This window comes from Lactuca virosa, chromosome 5 (genome assembly GCF_052849685.1).
Source record: "Lactuca virosa cultivar CGN04683 chromosome 5, Lactuca_virosa_CGN04683_v6, whole genome shotgun sequence".
NCBI classification, from domain to species: domain Eukaryota; kingdom Viridiplantae; phylum Streptophyta; class Magnoliopsida; order Asterales; family Asteraceae; genus Lactuca; species Lactuca virosa.
In genome coordinates, this window is record NC_136430.1 from 108,427,550 (window position 1) to 108,441,759 (window position 14,210).

The following is a 14,210-nucleotide window of genomic DNA, read 5'->3' on the forward strand; positions in this document are numbered from 1 at the left end:
CAACCATAGAATCTGAGTTTGTTGCATTGCCTGATGCTGGTAAAGAAGTTGAGTGACTATGGAATTTGATTTATGAAATTCCATTATAGTCCAAACCGATGTCTACCATTTCTATCAGATGTGATAGTGTTGCAACCTTGGCTAAGGCTTATAGTCAAGTGTATAATGGGAATTCTAGACATTTAGGTGTTAGACATAGCATTATTCGCGAACTTATCATGACTGGTGTGATATCTATGGAGTTTGTGAGAACTCAGTTGAACATAACCGATCATTTAACCAAAGAGTCAGCCAAAAATCTTGTGCACAAGGCTGCTGTAGGGATGGGTTTAAAGTCCACCTAAAATCTTTTATATTAAGATACCCAATTCCCATCTAATGCAATCTTAGATGCTGAATTCAATGTGGAAAGCTTGATATTTGAATATTGGAACACATTATTATCATAATCCCAAGGTATGTGTTCAGTACTGCAAGTTAAGGAGGTTGAAATTTTATTTCTTAAAAGTTCTTTGAAAAAAATGCATTTGCAGGTGCAAGAACAAAAGAACTACATATATAAGAATGAAGTTTAGCTGCTTCAAGAAGTTGGGACTTGACTTCGATATGCTTATTGAAGGATTGGACATAAGCTAGTAAAATGTAGTGTCAAGTTAGAACTTATGAGAATGTCAACTGTTGTGTGTATATCTTCATGTATACACTATGAATAGAAATGGTTCAATCCTTAGTGACAATATGATATTCAAATATTTGGAATGAATAATATACTAATGTGAAATTCAATCGTCACGGCATATCATTTATACATCGGTTTGTTGTTGTTATGTTTTGTTTTAAGTTAATCAAGATTACACTTAAAAGGGGGAGGTTTGTTGGTGAATTGTTTCACTAATTGTATTTAAGTGTAATGGGTTGACTTGTTGACCAAAATCAATATTGATGAATATAAAATAAGTAAGGAATGTGCGGAGTGCACACTTGTTTAAGTTTGTTCAAGAATCAAAACACACTATTATTTAGGGGTGAAACCCCTGAACGAACGGAGGTTAGGGGGCAGCGCCCCTGGGGGCGAGGTCCAAGGGGCAGAGCCCCTGGCTGTGTTATGTTGCTATATAAAAAATGCATCAGAAATCTGATTTTTTTTAAAATTGACCCAGTTTTGACTCTTATTCAAATACCCGTTTTTAAGACAGTTTTGGTGGTTTGTGACAGTTTGAAACTGTCTTGTGACAGTTTAAACCAGTTTTTTGGTCCTAATCTGGTACTCACGAAAAACATACCCTCTCATTTTCTTTCTGTTTTCTTTGAGTCTTATCCAATTGAAGATTTGGGAGTACCACCCAAATATTTCGATTTGAAAGTGATATTCACAATTTTCAGATTTTCAAGTGTCCTTATACCCTAAATTTCTAACACGTCAATCATAAGACTTACAACAATCTCAAACGACATGTACAACATGTTAATGATCAACAAAAAATCAACACCAAATAAGGGCCTACACGAGTAGCAATACATAGGGGTGAAGACCAATATATGCGAACTTAATTAATAGTATAATGCTTAAGGAGTATCAACAAACAACGAAAATTAACAATCACAAGTACATGAATAAGTATCATGATGATGACTATATATATATATATATATATATATATATATATATATATATATATATATATATATATATATATATATATTCTTTTCATATTACAAAAGACACTTTTCGTATCTTAAATATTTTGTATCATTTATCTTTCTTATGCCTTGATAATTTGTAAATCCAAAAATAATATTTTGTATTTTGTGTATTATATTTTATTTATTTATTTATTTATTCGGAATAAGTTAAACATGTTATTTTGCCTTACAAATTGGAAATTTTCCTTCTAGTTTTCAAGAACTTTCGATTTATATTATGAATGAATGAATAGTCTTTTATTTATAAGTCAAACTCTTCTTGGATCCCTTCTTGTACATGTTGACTTGCCTTACGGACAACCTAAACCTCATTTTAGCGAGGCAACCGGTAACTTATCCCGTTAACTTACGCCCTTACCTCCCCCTCACGTCTCCTCCAAGAATCTCTACATCACCTACAATACCCCCACCACCACACCATTTCCCCACAAGAAAGCCCCCAAAAAAAAATGGAACCTGCACATCCCTCCACCTCCGCCGCACCACCAACACCACCGCCACCGCCGCCAGCAGACTACACACAATACCCACCTGAGCCTCTCACAGAACGAGTCCTCCGTGCATTAGAACACCGTCTCCGTCTCCTCCACCGCTCTAACAACGACTTCTTCATCTTAGGCGCCACCGGAAACGTCTACACAGTCACCCTTTCCGCCGCTCCATCCTGCACATGCCCAGACCGCACCACCCCATGCAAACACATCCTCTTCGTTTACATTCGCATCCTCTCCATCTCCCTCGACGACCCTTGTCTATGGCGCCGAAACCTCCACCCTTGCCAACTCACCCGCCTCCTCTCAGCTCCCGTCTCTGCAGATGCCGTTGCCGGTGTAGCCATCCGACAACGCTTCCAGGAAATGTATCTTCACCGTGCCGCCACCAACCCGGATGGGAAACGGCCGCCGGTGGTGGCAGAAGAGGGTTCGAATTGTCCGGTGTGTCTGGAGGAGATGGGGAGAGGTGATCGGAAACTGGTGGCGTGTGCCACTTGTAAGAATCCGATTCATGAAGATTGTTTCATGGCGTGGAAGAGGAGTAGCAGGAGAAGATCAACGTGTTGTGTGATATGTCGAGCAAGGTGGAGAGATCGAGCTGAACAGGAGAAGTATATTAACCTGTCGGCGTATGTTAGCGAAGATGAAAACGATCAACAGGGTGAAGATTATTGTGGGGTGAATTTAATTAATTAGAGGCTAATGTTAATTTCTCTCATTTTTTTTTCTTTCTTTTCTTGTTCAATTTGTTTAGAATTCATGATTGATTTAACATGTAAATATAAACATCTATTCTTATTGACAACTCTGAAACTGTTGAAACTGTGTGTCTGTCTAGTGCAATTTTTAATCGTGGATTTATTAATATGTTTATGATAGTTTTGAAACCTCGAAAAAATATGACTTTTAACTCATTATGCCTAGCGACCCATAAACAATTCTAATCAACACTTTTTTTTTTTTTTTGGCAATTTCCGATTTTCCGTTGTTAAATTGCTGCAACATCAACTTCTACGTGATCAGGAAATTCTCGAAATTTCTTTGTTATTTATCATACCAAATTACTTATTTTGTGGTGCAAAATAACGCAAGAAAATCTAAAGAGGGTGAGAATGAAACACATATTTAAACAGGTCTTAAAAATGTAAATTTCATAAAGTTACAAGGTTCATGGGTCAAATGTAAATTTTATAAATGTAAATTTTATATAAGTTTAAGGGGTCAAATGTTTCTTTTAATAGGTTATGTGTGTGTAAACATTTGTCGTTGTACTAAATTAAAATTAGCAATAATCTTTTCTAATCGTTGTTGAATTATCAAGATAGCTCTATGTTTGATTTGTCTTGCACGATAAAACGCATTTGCAAGATAAAAAGGGGTTATAACTTATAACTTATACAACGAGGACTATAATTCTGGCACGAAAACCACTATACGCCTCATCTTATAAAACACCTTATAATTAGATTAATCTCCATGAAACACTTGATTAATAATAATAATAATAATAATAAACTTTTCGCTTAAGATAGACACTTTTAAAAGTTTATAGATCGGTGGTGTTAGAAAATAAATAAGGGGTGTAATTGTAATAATAGCAAGGGAAAATAACTTGAGAGGGTAACTAACTATATCTTTTGTGTATATTTGGTCACCTAACTTTTTTGGTGCACTGTTAACCATTAAACTTGTTTTTTTTAATATACCATTATGACCGGTAATAGAAGGTTTTTCCGGTTTCCGATGTCTTTTCCGGCCAAATATGATTTTTCGGTCATCTTCTCCGGCCAAAATAGATTTTCCGATGAGTTCTTGAAACATTTTTCAGATTTCTTTTTTCTCTCTTTCTCTCACTTTCTTATGTTGTGTTTCCAGATTCATGGGTTTTTGTAAGGATCGATTTAGGGTTTCTTCAAAAAAAACAATCTTCATTAGATGTGTGTTTGAGTTAAACTCGATGAAGATGATTGGGTCTAGAAACGAGACCTGAAATCCACCATATGTGAACTCGAATGAGTCTAGAAAGCAGTGGTGGTGGTGGTTTTCTCGACTGTGGAAAACGAAGGTGGTTCCGATAATTGAGGTTGTGGTGCTTGATGGAAGTTTTTTTCAGGTTCTCGTTTCTGGAATCCTTAATCTTCTTCGAGTTTAAAACCTGCAACACATATTTGGAATCGATTTTGTTTTTGGAACACACATTTGAAATCAATTTTGTTTCTGATGAAGAAACCCTAACAAGAATCGAACTCGATTTCAGCTCTTGTTTCTAAACCCATTCATCTTCATTCGGTTTTAAACCCTTCAAAAGAAATCAATTTCAAACACACTTAGGGAGGAGGGAGTCATTCCCTCCTAACCCACTCAATCCACTGTCACATCAATTTTTTTTTTCTTTCATTTTTCTTTATCTTTCTCAACCCTCAACACACGGAAACTTTATCTTTTTAACCCATTTAATTAAAAAAATACAAAACAGTCAAGGTAAAATCTTAATTAGCAATGGAGTTACTGTTGGTACCACTCCCTCTTCAGCGGGTTGTTTAATTGGTTTCACTAACTCACTTCATCCTCTCTCTCTCTCTACTTTCTCTCTCTCATTTTCTCTTGTACCATGTGTTTTAAAACTTGTACCTTAGTTGTTTTGTATTTTTTTTTAATTGAGTGGGTTGAAAAATATAAGATTTCTGTGTGTTGTGGTTTGAGAAATATGAAGAAAAAAAAGAGACAAAAATTGATGTGACAGTGGGTTGGGAGGGAATGACTCTCTCCTCCCTTAGTGTGTTTGAAATTTATTTCTTTTGAAGGGTTTAACACCGATGAAGATGAATGGGTTTAGAAAAGAAATCAATTTCAAACACACAGATGAACAATCTTGTTTTTGAAGAAACCTAAATCGGACGCTAACTCATTTCTGGAACCAAATCGAATCTGGAACCAAACAAAGAACCCACGAATTAGGAACCAAATCGAAGTTTGAAGGTTGAACTCGTCGGAATCTGAAAACAAAAACCCACAAATCTAGAAACAAAATATAAGAAAGAGAGAGAACGAGAAAGAGAAAGAAGAAATCTGAAAAATGTGTCAAGAACTCATTGGAAAATCTATTTTGGCCGGAGAAGATGACCGGAAAAATCATACTTGACCGGAAAAGACGTCGGAAACCTGAAAAACCTTCTATTACCACTCATAATTGTATATTTTAAATAAAAAAAATAAGTTTAATTGTTAACGGTACACGAAAAAAAAGTTAAGTGACCAAATGTACAAAATATATACTACTTCTCAAGTCATTATCCCTAATGCCTTGTTCCCGAGTTCTACTTAAGGAGGGAAATGAGACGATATGGAGGGAAAGTGAGGAGTGTTAAAGGAAAATTGTGTTCCCGAGTTTCATTAATGGAAGGAAATGATTTTGGAGTCATATTTTCCATTCAAATGTTCCTCCTAAATTGGACGGATTTGGGAAGAAAATGAGGGGAAGAAAAATTTCAAGTTTTATTTTCTTTTTCCTCCTCACAAAAACTTAAAATTTTTCTTTTATTTCCTTCGAACTCGGGAACACGGAATAATTAATATTTCTTTTATCTTTTTTTTTCTGTCAAAATTTTTCTTACCTTTCCCTTAAAAAAAAAAAAATTTTAAGAAAAAAAAAACTCTGGGAAAAGGCGTAAGAGTAATCCTGATGACTTAAATGGAATATACTTGTGGCAATTTTTATCTATCGCGATTCGCGAGGGAGTTGTAAATTCTAATTACCAAAATAGGGAGACGATGGCAGAAGCAAGAACATACGTGGATGCCGGTAATCTATCTCGGATAGTAATCGCAATTGCCGCCGGAGAAGCTCACACTCTTGCTCTCACTGGTAATAAAATCTTACCCAGTACTTATCATCTATTAATTGGCACCATCACCACCATACAAGTTTCGAGCTAATGGAAGCTTTTCGGCTTTTTAATTTTGTTCTTGTTGTGTGTATGAAGCTGATGGTGACGTATATTCATGGGGTAGAGGAACCTTCGGCAGGCTCGGCAATGGTTCGGAGGTTGATCAGTTTTTTCCGGTGAAAATTGAATTCAATTTGACGGATAAGAGAGATAAGGTCAAAATTGTTGGAATATCTGCCGGCGCTTATCACAGTTTAGCTCTTGCTGGTAATATTTCTATTCCTGCTTTTTCCCCAAATGTCTGTTAATCCAATTATGTTGTGGATTTCGATTAATCAAATTACTAATTGCCCTAGATTTTTTCCAAGATTCTGAAATTGGAGCATGAAGTGATATGTTGTTCATAATTTAGTATGGTTGTTGCATCATCATTGCTACATGATGCCAACATTGTTACAATTCTCATATATGGCTTGCTGAAGTAGGATGCTGTAAAATACAAATATATGAAAGTGTATTGCTAGTTATTACATTTAACCCTAGAAAATAAGGTCATTGCTATATCATATCTGAAAGATAATATACAAATTCTGAATACGTGGCCTAACATTTTCTTTCTCTAATTTTCCAATACTTATCTCAGATGATAGTTCAGTTTGGGGCTGGGGCTACAATGCTTGTATCCTTTCAAATTATGACATGACATGACAAGTTTGGTTGTACTGTGTTTGATGTGGCATTCGGATTAATGCGACAAAAATTGCAATTTTTCTTGTTCCACCCAAAAAGGTGGAACAAGATGGGACAAAAACTTGCTCTCGATCTCTCGTATGTGCAAAAGACGAGAATGCCCTCCTCATCCTCATCACGGGAAATATTCCTAAAATGCTTTTCCAGTCATGTCTCATGTAACCAATGGTCCAATGTAGACCATAGGACATATTAGTAATTTATATCCTTGACAATGAGGCAGATGGTCAACTTGGTTTCGATGGAGAGAATTCTATTGTTCCAAGTTTGATGAAGATGCCCATGACAGATGGATCGGTAACCGAGAATGAAAAGGAACTTAAGGTGTGGACTAAATTACCCTTCTCTTATTCCTATTTAATAAATTATGTCAGTAATTTACTTTTCTACCCAGATTTCTTCGGTAAAAGCGGGAGGCATGATGTCAGTAGCAATCGATAACCTCGGGTCTCTTTGGATGTGGGGCAGCTGCCCGGAACAACAAACACCTACCCCAATATCCATTAACTTCCCCGGTCACACTGTCATGAAGGTCGCCTGTGGAAGCGAACACATCGTGGCATTAGCCAAAAATGAAGATGGTATTCTAGTATGCTATACTTGGGGCAGTAACAATCACGGGCAGCTAGGCCTCGGGCACACAGAAACAAGCCCAAACCCTCAAATAGTCGAAAAGTTCTGCCCGGATTCGCCATTGGCACCTTACGAAATAGCATGTGGAGCATTCCATACTTGTGTACTCACTTACAAAAAGACCGAAAGTGCTACACAAAAAAGTGTATGTTGGACTTTCGGTCGTGGTGATAACGGGCAGCTTGGTCAGGGAACCACGAAAAGGTCAATGTACCCGGAAATGACGATCGGGCTGCCCGAGAATTCTCATTTTGTTTCGGTCGCGTGTGGTTTATTCCACACGAGTCTAGTTTCATCATCGGGTGAAATTTGGTCGTGGGGTATGGAAAACGGGCTCGGGTTATGCCCGGAAGCTACTTTTACTGAATCCGACGGTGGAGATGCGCTCACTCCTCGTTTGATCAACGGCCCGAATTTCCCTGACCCCGTTCAAGTAGCTTGCGGGGCGGCCCATACTGTTCTTGTAGCCGAAAGTGGCTACAAGATTTGGTCATGGGGGCGAGGGAAAAACGGGGTTCTTGGAAATGGTCATGAAAATGACCATTTTACCCCTAGGGTTGTTTCGTGGCCCCCACAGGGGCCACGAGACGAGGAGACGGTGGTTAAGGATGATGGCGAGGAGAGATTAGGGATGGTGATGGAAGAGATGGAGAGGGTTAAGTCTAGGGGTTTGGTGATGGAGCGTTATGCGGGCTTTTTATATGGTTTGCTATTTGGGAAGGTTTTTGAGGGAGATAAGGATATACCGATATCGTTTAAGGATTTAGGGTCGTTTGATGTTGGGAAAGAGTGGGAGGATATGTTGGAATCGTGTGATAAAGGGAAGCTTGTGCGTTTGAAGATGTTTTATAGGAATATGCTTGAGGGTGTTGAGGATAAGATTATGAAGGATAAAGTTAAGGAGATGATTAAAGAGTATATTGGATCATCGGGGAGCAGCGGAAGGTAAATCATGTGTGGATTTTTGCGGGTTTATGTATATTTTATACGTTTATCTATATGTTGATCTTTACAAGTAATTTCTAGTTAGAAGTGTTAAAGACCCTTCATTTCAAAAAAATATATATGTTAAATGTATTATTTTACTTGCAATTTCCTAATGTCACACCGAACATCAAGTTTTCCTATCTTATATCATATATTGTGGGTTCAAGTTATTAGTTCATACACAGTTTTTTCCAACTTATTGTGGGTCCCTGTAACAGATTTACATCGTCATACTACTCACGTTATCATCGTATGTCATTGTTTTACCAGAAGCATGTGTTTACATATAAATTCACAACGGAACCACGTACACAATATATAAATAATTTGTGACGTCATCTATGACATTAATTAAGAAAAATAACGATTTGAAGTCATAAAATGTAAATTACCAAACAGCGGTATATATACAGTCCAATTTACATAATATGTAGCTAGTAGAGATTTTACTTTATATAGTCCAATTTATATATATCATGGCCAACTTCCAATGAAATGGTTTTTTTATGATTTATTATTGAATATCAAATTAAGGTATTCTATTTTAAATATTACAAACAAAACATGGTTAAAGTTATAACCAATCTATAAAGATACGGTTGACATCAACGCTACATGTTTTTACCATTTTACCCTTTCCTTCTTTTGTGGCTCAACACAAAATCATCATCATCTTCACTACTATCATCCAAAATTCGTTTATTTGCTTTGGCATCCCCATTTTTTGAAACTGGTTGTGGCGGCGGCAGTGGCTTTTTTGAACTTTCGCCGCCTCTGTTGGGCGGTGAAAATGGTTGTGGCTTCTTTGAAGTGTCCGGTCTACTTGGTGGTGGTGGTGGCTGAGATTTGACAGGAGTTCCCATTCGTATTTCCTTTTGCCTCCTCTGCTTTTTCTCATATGCCTTTTTTGCCCTTTCGGGTGACAACATCCCATGTTCCATCATCCTGCATATCCCAGATGCAATAAATAAATCATGGTGGATGTTTCTTTTTACAAATTTTATCGGGACATGAACATTGTTTGTTGATTGTTAAAAGGGTAAAATGGTCATTTACTCATATTCAGTCGGTTTATTAAATACAAAGAAAAACGTCTTCATATATAAAGTAGAAAGTATATATGAACTGAACTCACCAAAACTCTGCCATTTCGCTTGAAGGTATTTGTTTAGACAATGACTCATAAAAGATCCTTAGAGGTTCACGCTATAAAACATCAAGTAAATTGATATAATCAGAACAGAACAGAACAGAACAGGTTGTACTGATTAAGGAATGATTTGTATTATGAAAATGATGAAAACAAGAAAAGTTTGTGTACCTCTTCTGGAACATCATACTTCTGGCCAGGCAAGGAGTAAACTTTCTTCTCTCTTGATTTAACTGTCTTTGTAGTTGTTTTGGTCTTTGAAGAACTCAAAATTGATTTTCCTTTAGCCTTCAGAATGACAAAAGGATAGAGTCAATCAACATACAAAAAAAAAAAATCAAAACTATGGAGATATTAATCGAGTAAAATAACCCAAAATCCAAACTATAACATACAAAAAACCAAGATCCACTATGATTTGGATGTGAATTTTCAAGTTGAGCATTGGAAATTGAAGAACCAGCATCAGATAGTTTGATAATCAGTTAATTTAGGTGAGGTTACGTATCTGGATAATCAGTTTTCATAATCTGTATACCAAACATTCAACCGACAACAACTAGTTCTTAAATTATTCTCCACATATGTTAATTCCACCACAATTGTTAAGATTTCTTGTTGAAGATTAATCAGATCAGGATAACAAAACATTCTTATCCTTTTATTTCTTTATTTGCGAGATGAAGGGAATCAAATTAGGGTCGACGTTTCCGATTGATAGAATCGGCAGATTTACAATTGCAATTCGATCGAGTCTACTAACGATAACATAAATTGTTTGATTAATTTCAATTTCAAACATCCAATTAGCCCAGTAATAGATTATCATTCATTTCTAGGTACAGCTCAACCGACGATAAACAAAATCGAATCAGAATCATATAACAACAAAGAATTTTACCTCAATTTTAGAAACGTTAGATGTGGTTGTGGTTGTGGTTGTGGACGAAAATTTATGCTTTGAATCAATCGATGGCTTGGTTGAGCTTCCACTAACAACTTTGTTCTTGATAACAGATGGATCGAATTTAGTTTTAGCTGATGATCCATCTCGAATTCCGCTACTGGATTTCATCTTAACCAGATTATAGTTTCTTTCTGTGGACATTTTGATCGGATATTAACCTCTTCTGATCTGATCAAAACCTCAACTTCGCTATGGTCTGGATCGTTAAATTATTGAATGCGAGATCTCGTTCTCTGTCTCTCTCTCATGCTATTTTGATGTGTATAATCTGATCGTTTAGAAGTTACGAACCTGTGGAGAGAAAGGGTGGTGGGGTGTTGATAGAAAGGTGAAAAAGGTGATTCGTTGAAGATCTGTCTAGTTTTTACCACTTCGGTTGTTTTTCTTTTTAAAGAAAATCCGGAAAAAAAATATTTATATTTGATATTTGAGTTTTATTGACAAAAAAGTTATTTATTTATTTTCAATTTGACTATTAGAACCGGTAAACATTTGCAAAACAACAATTATAACCGGTTAATGTCGGTTTTAAGGGTTAAATTGCAAAAAAAAAAAAAAAAAAAAAAAAAAAAAAAACGATTTTTACAAGGTTAAAGTTTAGGGATTATGTGGAGATTTTCCTTTTTATATATACCGAAGAAAACTTATATTTATTTATTAAAAAATTCAAAATAATGATAATTTTTATTAAAAAAAACACAATAATAATAATTTATATATATTTTTAGAATTTTTTGTGATTTTCTTTAATAAATATTATTACTACAATCATAAAGATATCACTTATATCTTATATAACTTACACAATAATAATAATTTATATATATTTTTAGAATTTTTTGTGATTTTCTTTAATAAATATTATTACTACAATCATAAAGATATCACTTATATCTTATATAACTTACGAGGATTTTGTTGATTTGTTGCAAGAAGTGTATTTCTAGGTTAAATGTTATTTTATTGTTTTAGGTTTTGGGTGTAAAACATTTATCATAAAACTACAACTTACGGAAGATCTTTTTACAATCGAACGACAGTTCAGAAAATAAAAACTTATAAGAGATTGTTATTCCTAAATAGAGCTTCATTATACATGTTATGTAACCTGGAAACGCACTTCTTACGACAAATCAACAAAAGTCTTTTTTTATGTTCATTAATGTCTCATATTTGTCAAAAAAACATTTTAACTTTTTTTTATCAGGTTTTGCACCCTCTTAACTAGTCACAATTGCCATAAAAGCCCTCATATTTACACATCATCACCACCACACTTTGTCACCACCACCACCCTTTTCCCAACAACACCATCTTCACCATAAAACATCGGTAGCCCCTATCAGCACCATCTATGACCCACCTTCTGTATTCTTCATCTCCGACCCACCATCATCACCATCGTTCACCTACTGTTCTTTCTCTTTACAACCTGATAAAAAGCCCAAAATAACAAAACTTACCTAAATGTGTAACATCCATAAAATCCGAGCCAATTTAAAACTTTTTAAATCATTTAAAACCATTCTATTATTACAATTTGTTTCCAAAATAGTTTAAACATGAGAGTTCCCAGAAATCATAATCATCAATCGAGGAAGTGTACGGTCACGTCTTTGCCTTTCCGCGGTCATCCGCTGAACCTGAAACAATAAACTGAAACTGTAAGTTCGAAAGCTTAGTGAGTTACCCCCAAAATACCCATACACACCATAATACACATACAATAACAAACAGCATGCTATGGGTCCAATCATCCATCAGGATGGAATACCCCAGGCCCTCAACCATTGGGTTGGAATGCCAACATACCGATACACTTCACATAACACATATACAACTAACAACATGTACTGGGTCTACAGCTTTACAGACTGGATTACCCCTGGCCCACAGTGTGAGTCTGGATTGCCTTTCGGGCCCACAGCTTACATCTGGATTACCATCGAGCCCATAGTACGAGTCTCCTTCAGCTCGTATCTGGAATGCTCCTGGGTTTGTTGGTTACCGCACGGAGCAGTTTCACCTCAACCCATCCCACAAAATATGTCGACATATAACACAACTAATGCACATACAAATAATCACATAATACTACAGGTAGTCCTATAGATCCACCTAACTGCCATAAATACTAGCATGCAGACAGTCAGACCAACTATAGGTCACTAAGCATAACCACATCCGATCTACCATGATACCGATCTAACAGATCATACTAGTATATAACCATCCTATCTACTAGGATACCGAACTAACATGTCACAACAGTAATAATCCCAATAACAAAACAAAGGGCCGGCCTTGGTGCCTTAGACCCTTGAGTACAGTGAGGATAACTCACCTCGCAACTGACGCGCTGAAGTGATAAGCTCCACTCTCGGATCACTGTCACAAACTCCACCACCTATATTCACCATAGAACCATACTCAAAATTTCCAATTTCCCAGAATGCTCCCAGAAGTCAAATAGTCTACCCTTGGTCAAAGTCCAAGTCAAAGGTCAAGGTCAACAGTCCATGTTGACCTCAACTCGTCGAGTACAACCAGCCACTCGTCGAGTTCCTTGCATAACTCGTCAACTCGACGAGTCACATGAGTGACTCGTCGAGTTCCTAATGTTTGCGGTCGTAAACTCCTTGGCCAACCCATTGAGTTTCCCTGCAACTCGCCGAGTTCATGCGTGCCAAAAGCCGATAAAACCCTAACTGACTCGCCGAGTCACCCTATTGACTCGCCGAGTTCACGACAATCTTCATCAGACTCGTCGAGTTGACCATACAACTCGTCAAGTCCCTTCAGTCCTTCATCCATCCAGATGCTTTTTAAGCCATGATAAGGTTCCATATTGCAGATCCAATTCCCCAAGGCATGTTCAACATGTAAAGTTGCAAACTTTACAAGCATGCAAGGCTCTAAAGACTCTAAATGACAAATCCAAGCTTGAAATGGAGTTTTACACTTAAGGAGGGGTTCATACTTGCCAAAGCTGATAGCTTTATGGACTTAGAGACCAAAGAGAGTTCAGATCTGAAGTTTCAACCTCAGATCTTAGCTCATACCCAAGAATAGCTTCTTATTATGCTAGAAAAGCCCTAATCTTTAATCAAATGAGATCTAGAAGGAAATGAGATCAAGATAACGACTTGATACCTTCCAAGAGATGCCAACTGAGGTAGATATCAGATCCCCACACGTTCTTTGTGTTGGATTAGATGTCTAAGCCCATAACTATTATTGGTATGTACTTGACCCGAGAGTAGCATGGTCCATTTTGGTTGCATATCATCAGGACAATTTGTTAGGATGGATTCTTGAGAGAAGGTTATATATATGATTTATTAATATATTATAAGTTATAATATATTAATATATTATAAGTTATAATATATTAATATATTATAAGTTATAATATATTAATATGAAATCATATGTTTTAATTAGTATTGATCAAGAATTAATTTGGAATTAATTTAGTGATCAAAAGAGACTAATTAAATCTATGGGGACTAATTATGGTAATTAGTTATATTTATATGTGTTGGGCTTATGATCCATGTTGGACCAAGTTTATGTATGGAGACATAAAGAGCTGGGCCACATGAACCATGGATCATAATACCCATGGGTATGGATTT

General features: G+C 36.2%; 3 protein-coding genes across 3 annotated transcripts; 2 read left to right on the top strand and 1 right to left on the bottom strand.

The window, feature by feature from the left end:
* Window positions 1–2,104: 2,104 nt before the first annotated feature.
* Window positions 2,105–3,003, top strand: LOC145115044 (uncharacterized). Its single transcript, XM_079051189.1, has one exon. It carries the CDS (start codon window positions 2,154–2,156, stop codon window positions 2,892–2,894), a length of 741 nt encoding a protein of 246 aa, XP_078907315.1. The 5' UTR covers window positions 2,105–2,153; the 3' UTR covers window positions 2,895–3,003.
* A 2,903-nt stretch (window positions 3,004–5,906) lies between these two features.
* On the top strand, window positions 5,907–8,560 carry LOC145115043 (ultraviolet-B receptor UVR8-like). Its single transcript, XM_079051188.1, has 5 exons — window positions 5,907–6,063; window positions 6,182–6,352; window positions 6,729–6,764; window positions 7,059–7,159; window positions 7,230–8,560. The coding sequence occupies exons 1-5, from the start codon at window positions 5,970–5,972 to the stop codon at window positions 8,415–8,417; spliced, it is 1,590 nt and encodes a 529-aa protein (XP_078907314.1). The 5' UTR covers window positions 5,907–5,969; the 3' UTR covers window positions 8,418–8,560.
* Window positions 8,561–8,940: 380 nt separating this feature from the next.
* On the bottom strand, window positions 8,941–10,853 carry LOC145117570 (uncharacterized). The gene is made up of 4 exons (XM_079053864.1): window positions 10,507–10,853; window positions 9,777–9,893; window positions 9,591–9,661; window positions 8,941–9,400 (listed from the first exon to the last, which is right to left on the bottom strand). The coding sequence occupies exons 1-4, from the start codon at window positions 10,711–10,713 to the stop codon at window positions 9,085–9,087; spliced, it is 711 nt and encodes a 236-aa protein (XP_078909990.1). The 5' UTR covers window positions 10,714–10,853; the 3' UTR covers window positions 8,941–9,084.
* Window positions 10,854–14,210: the final 3,357 nt, after the last annotated feature.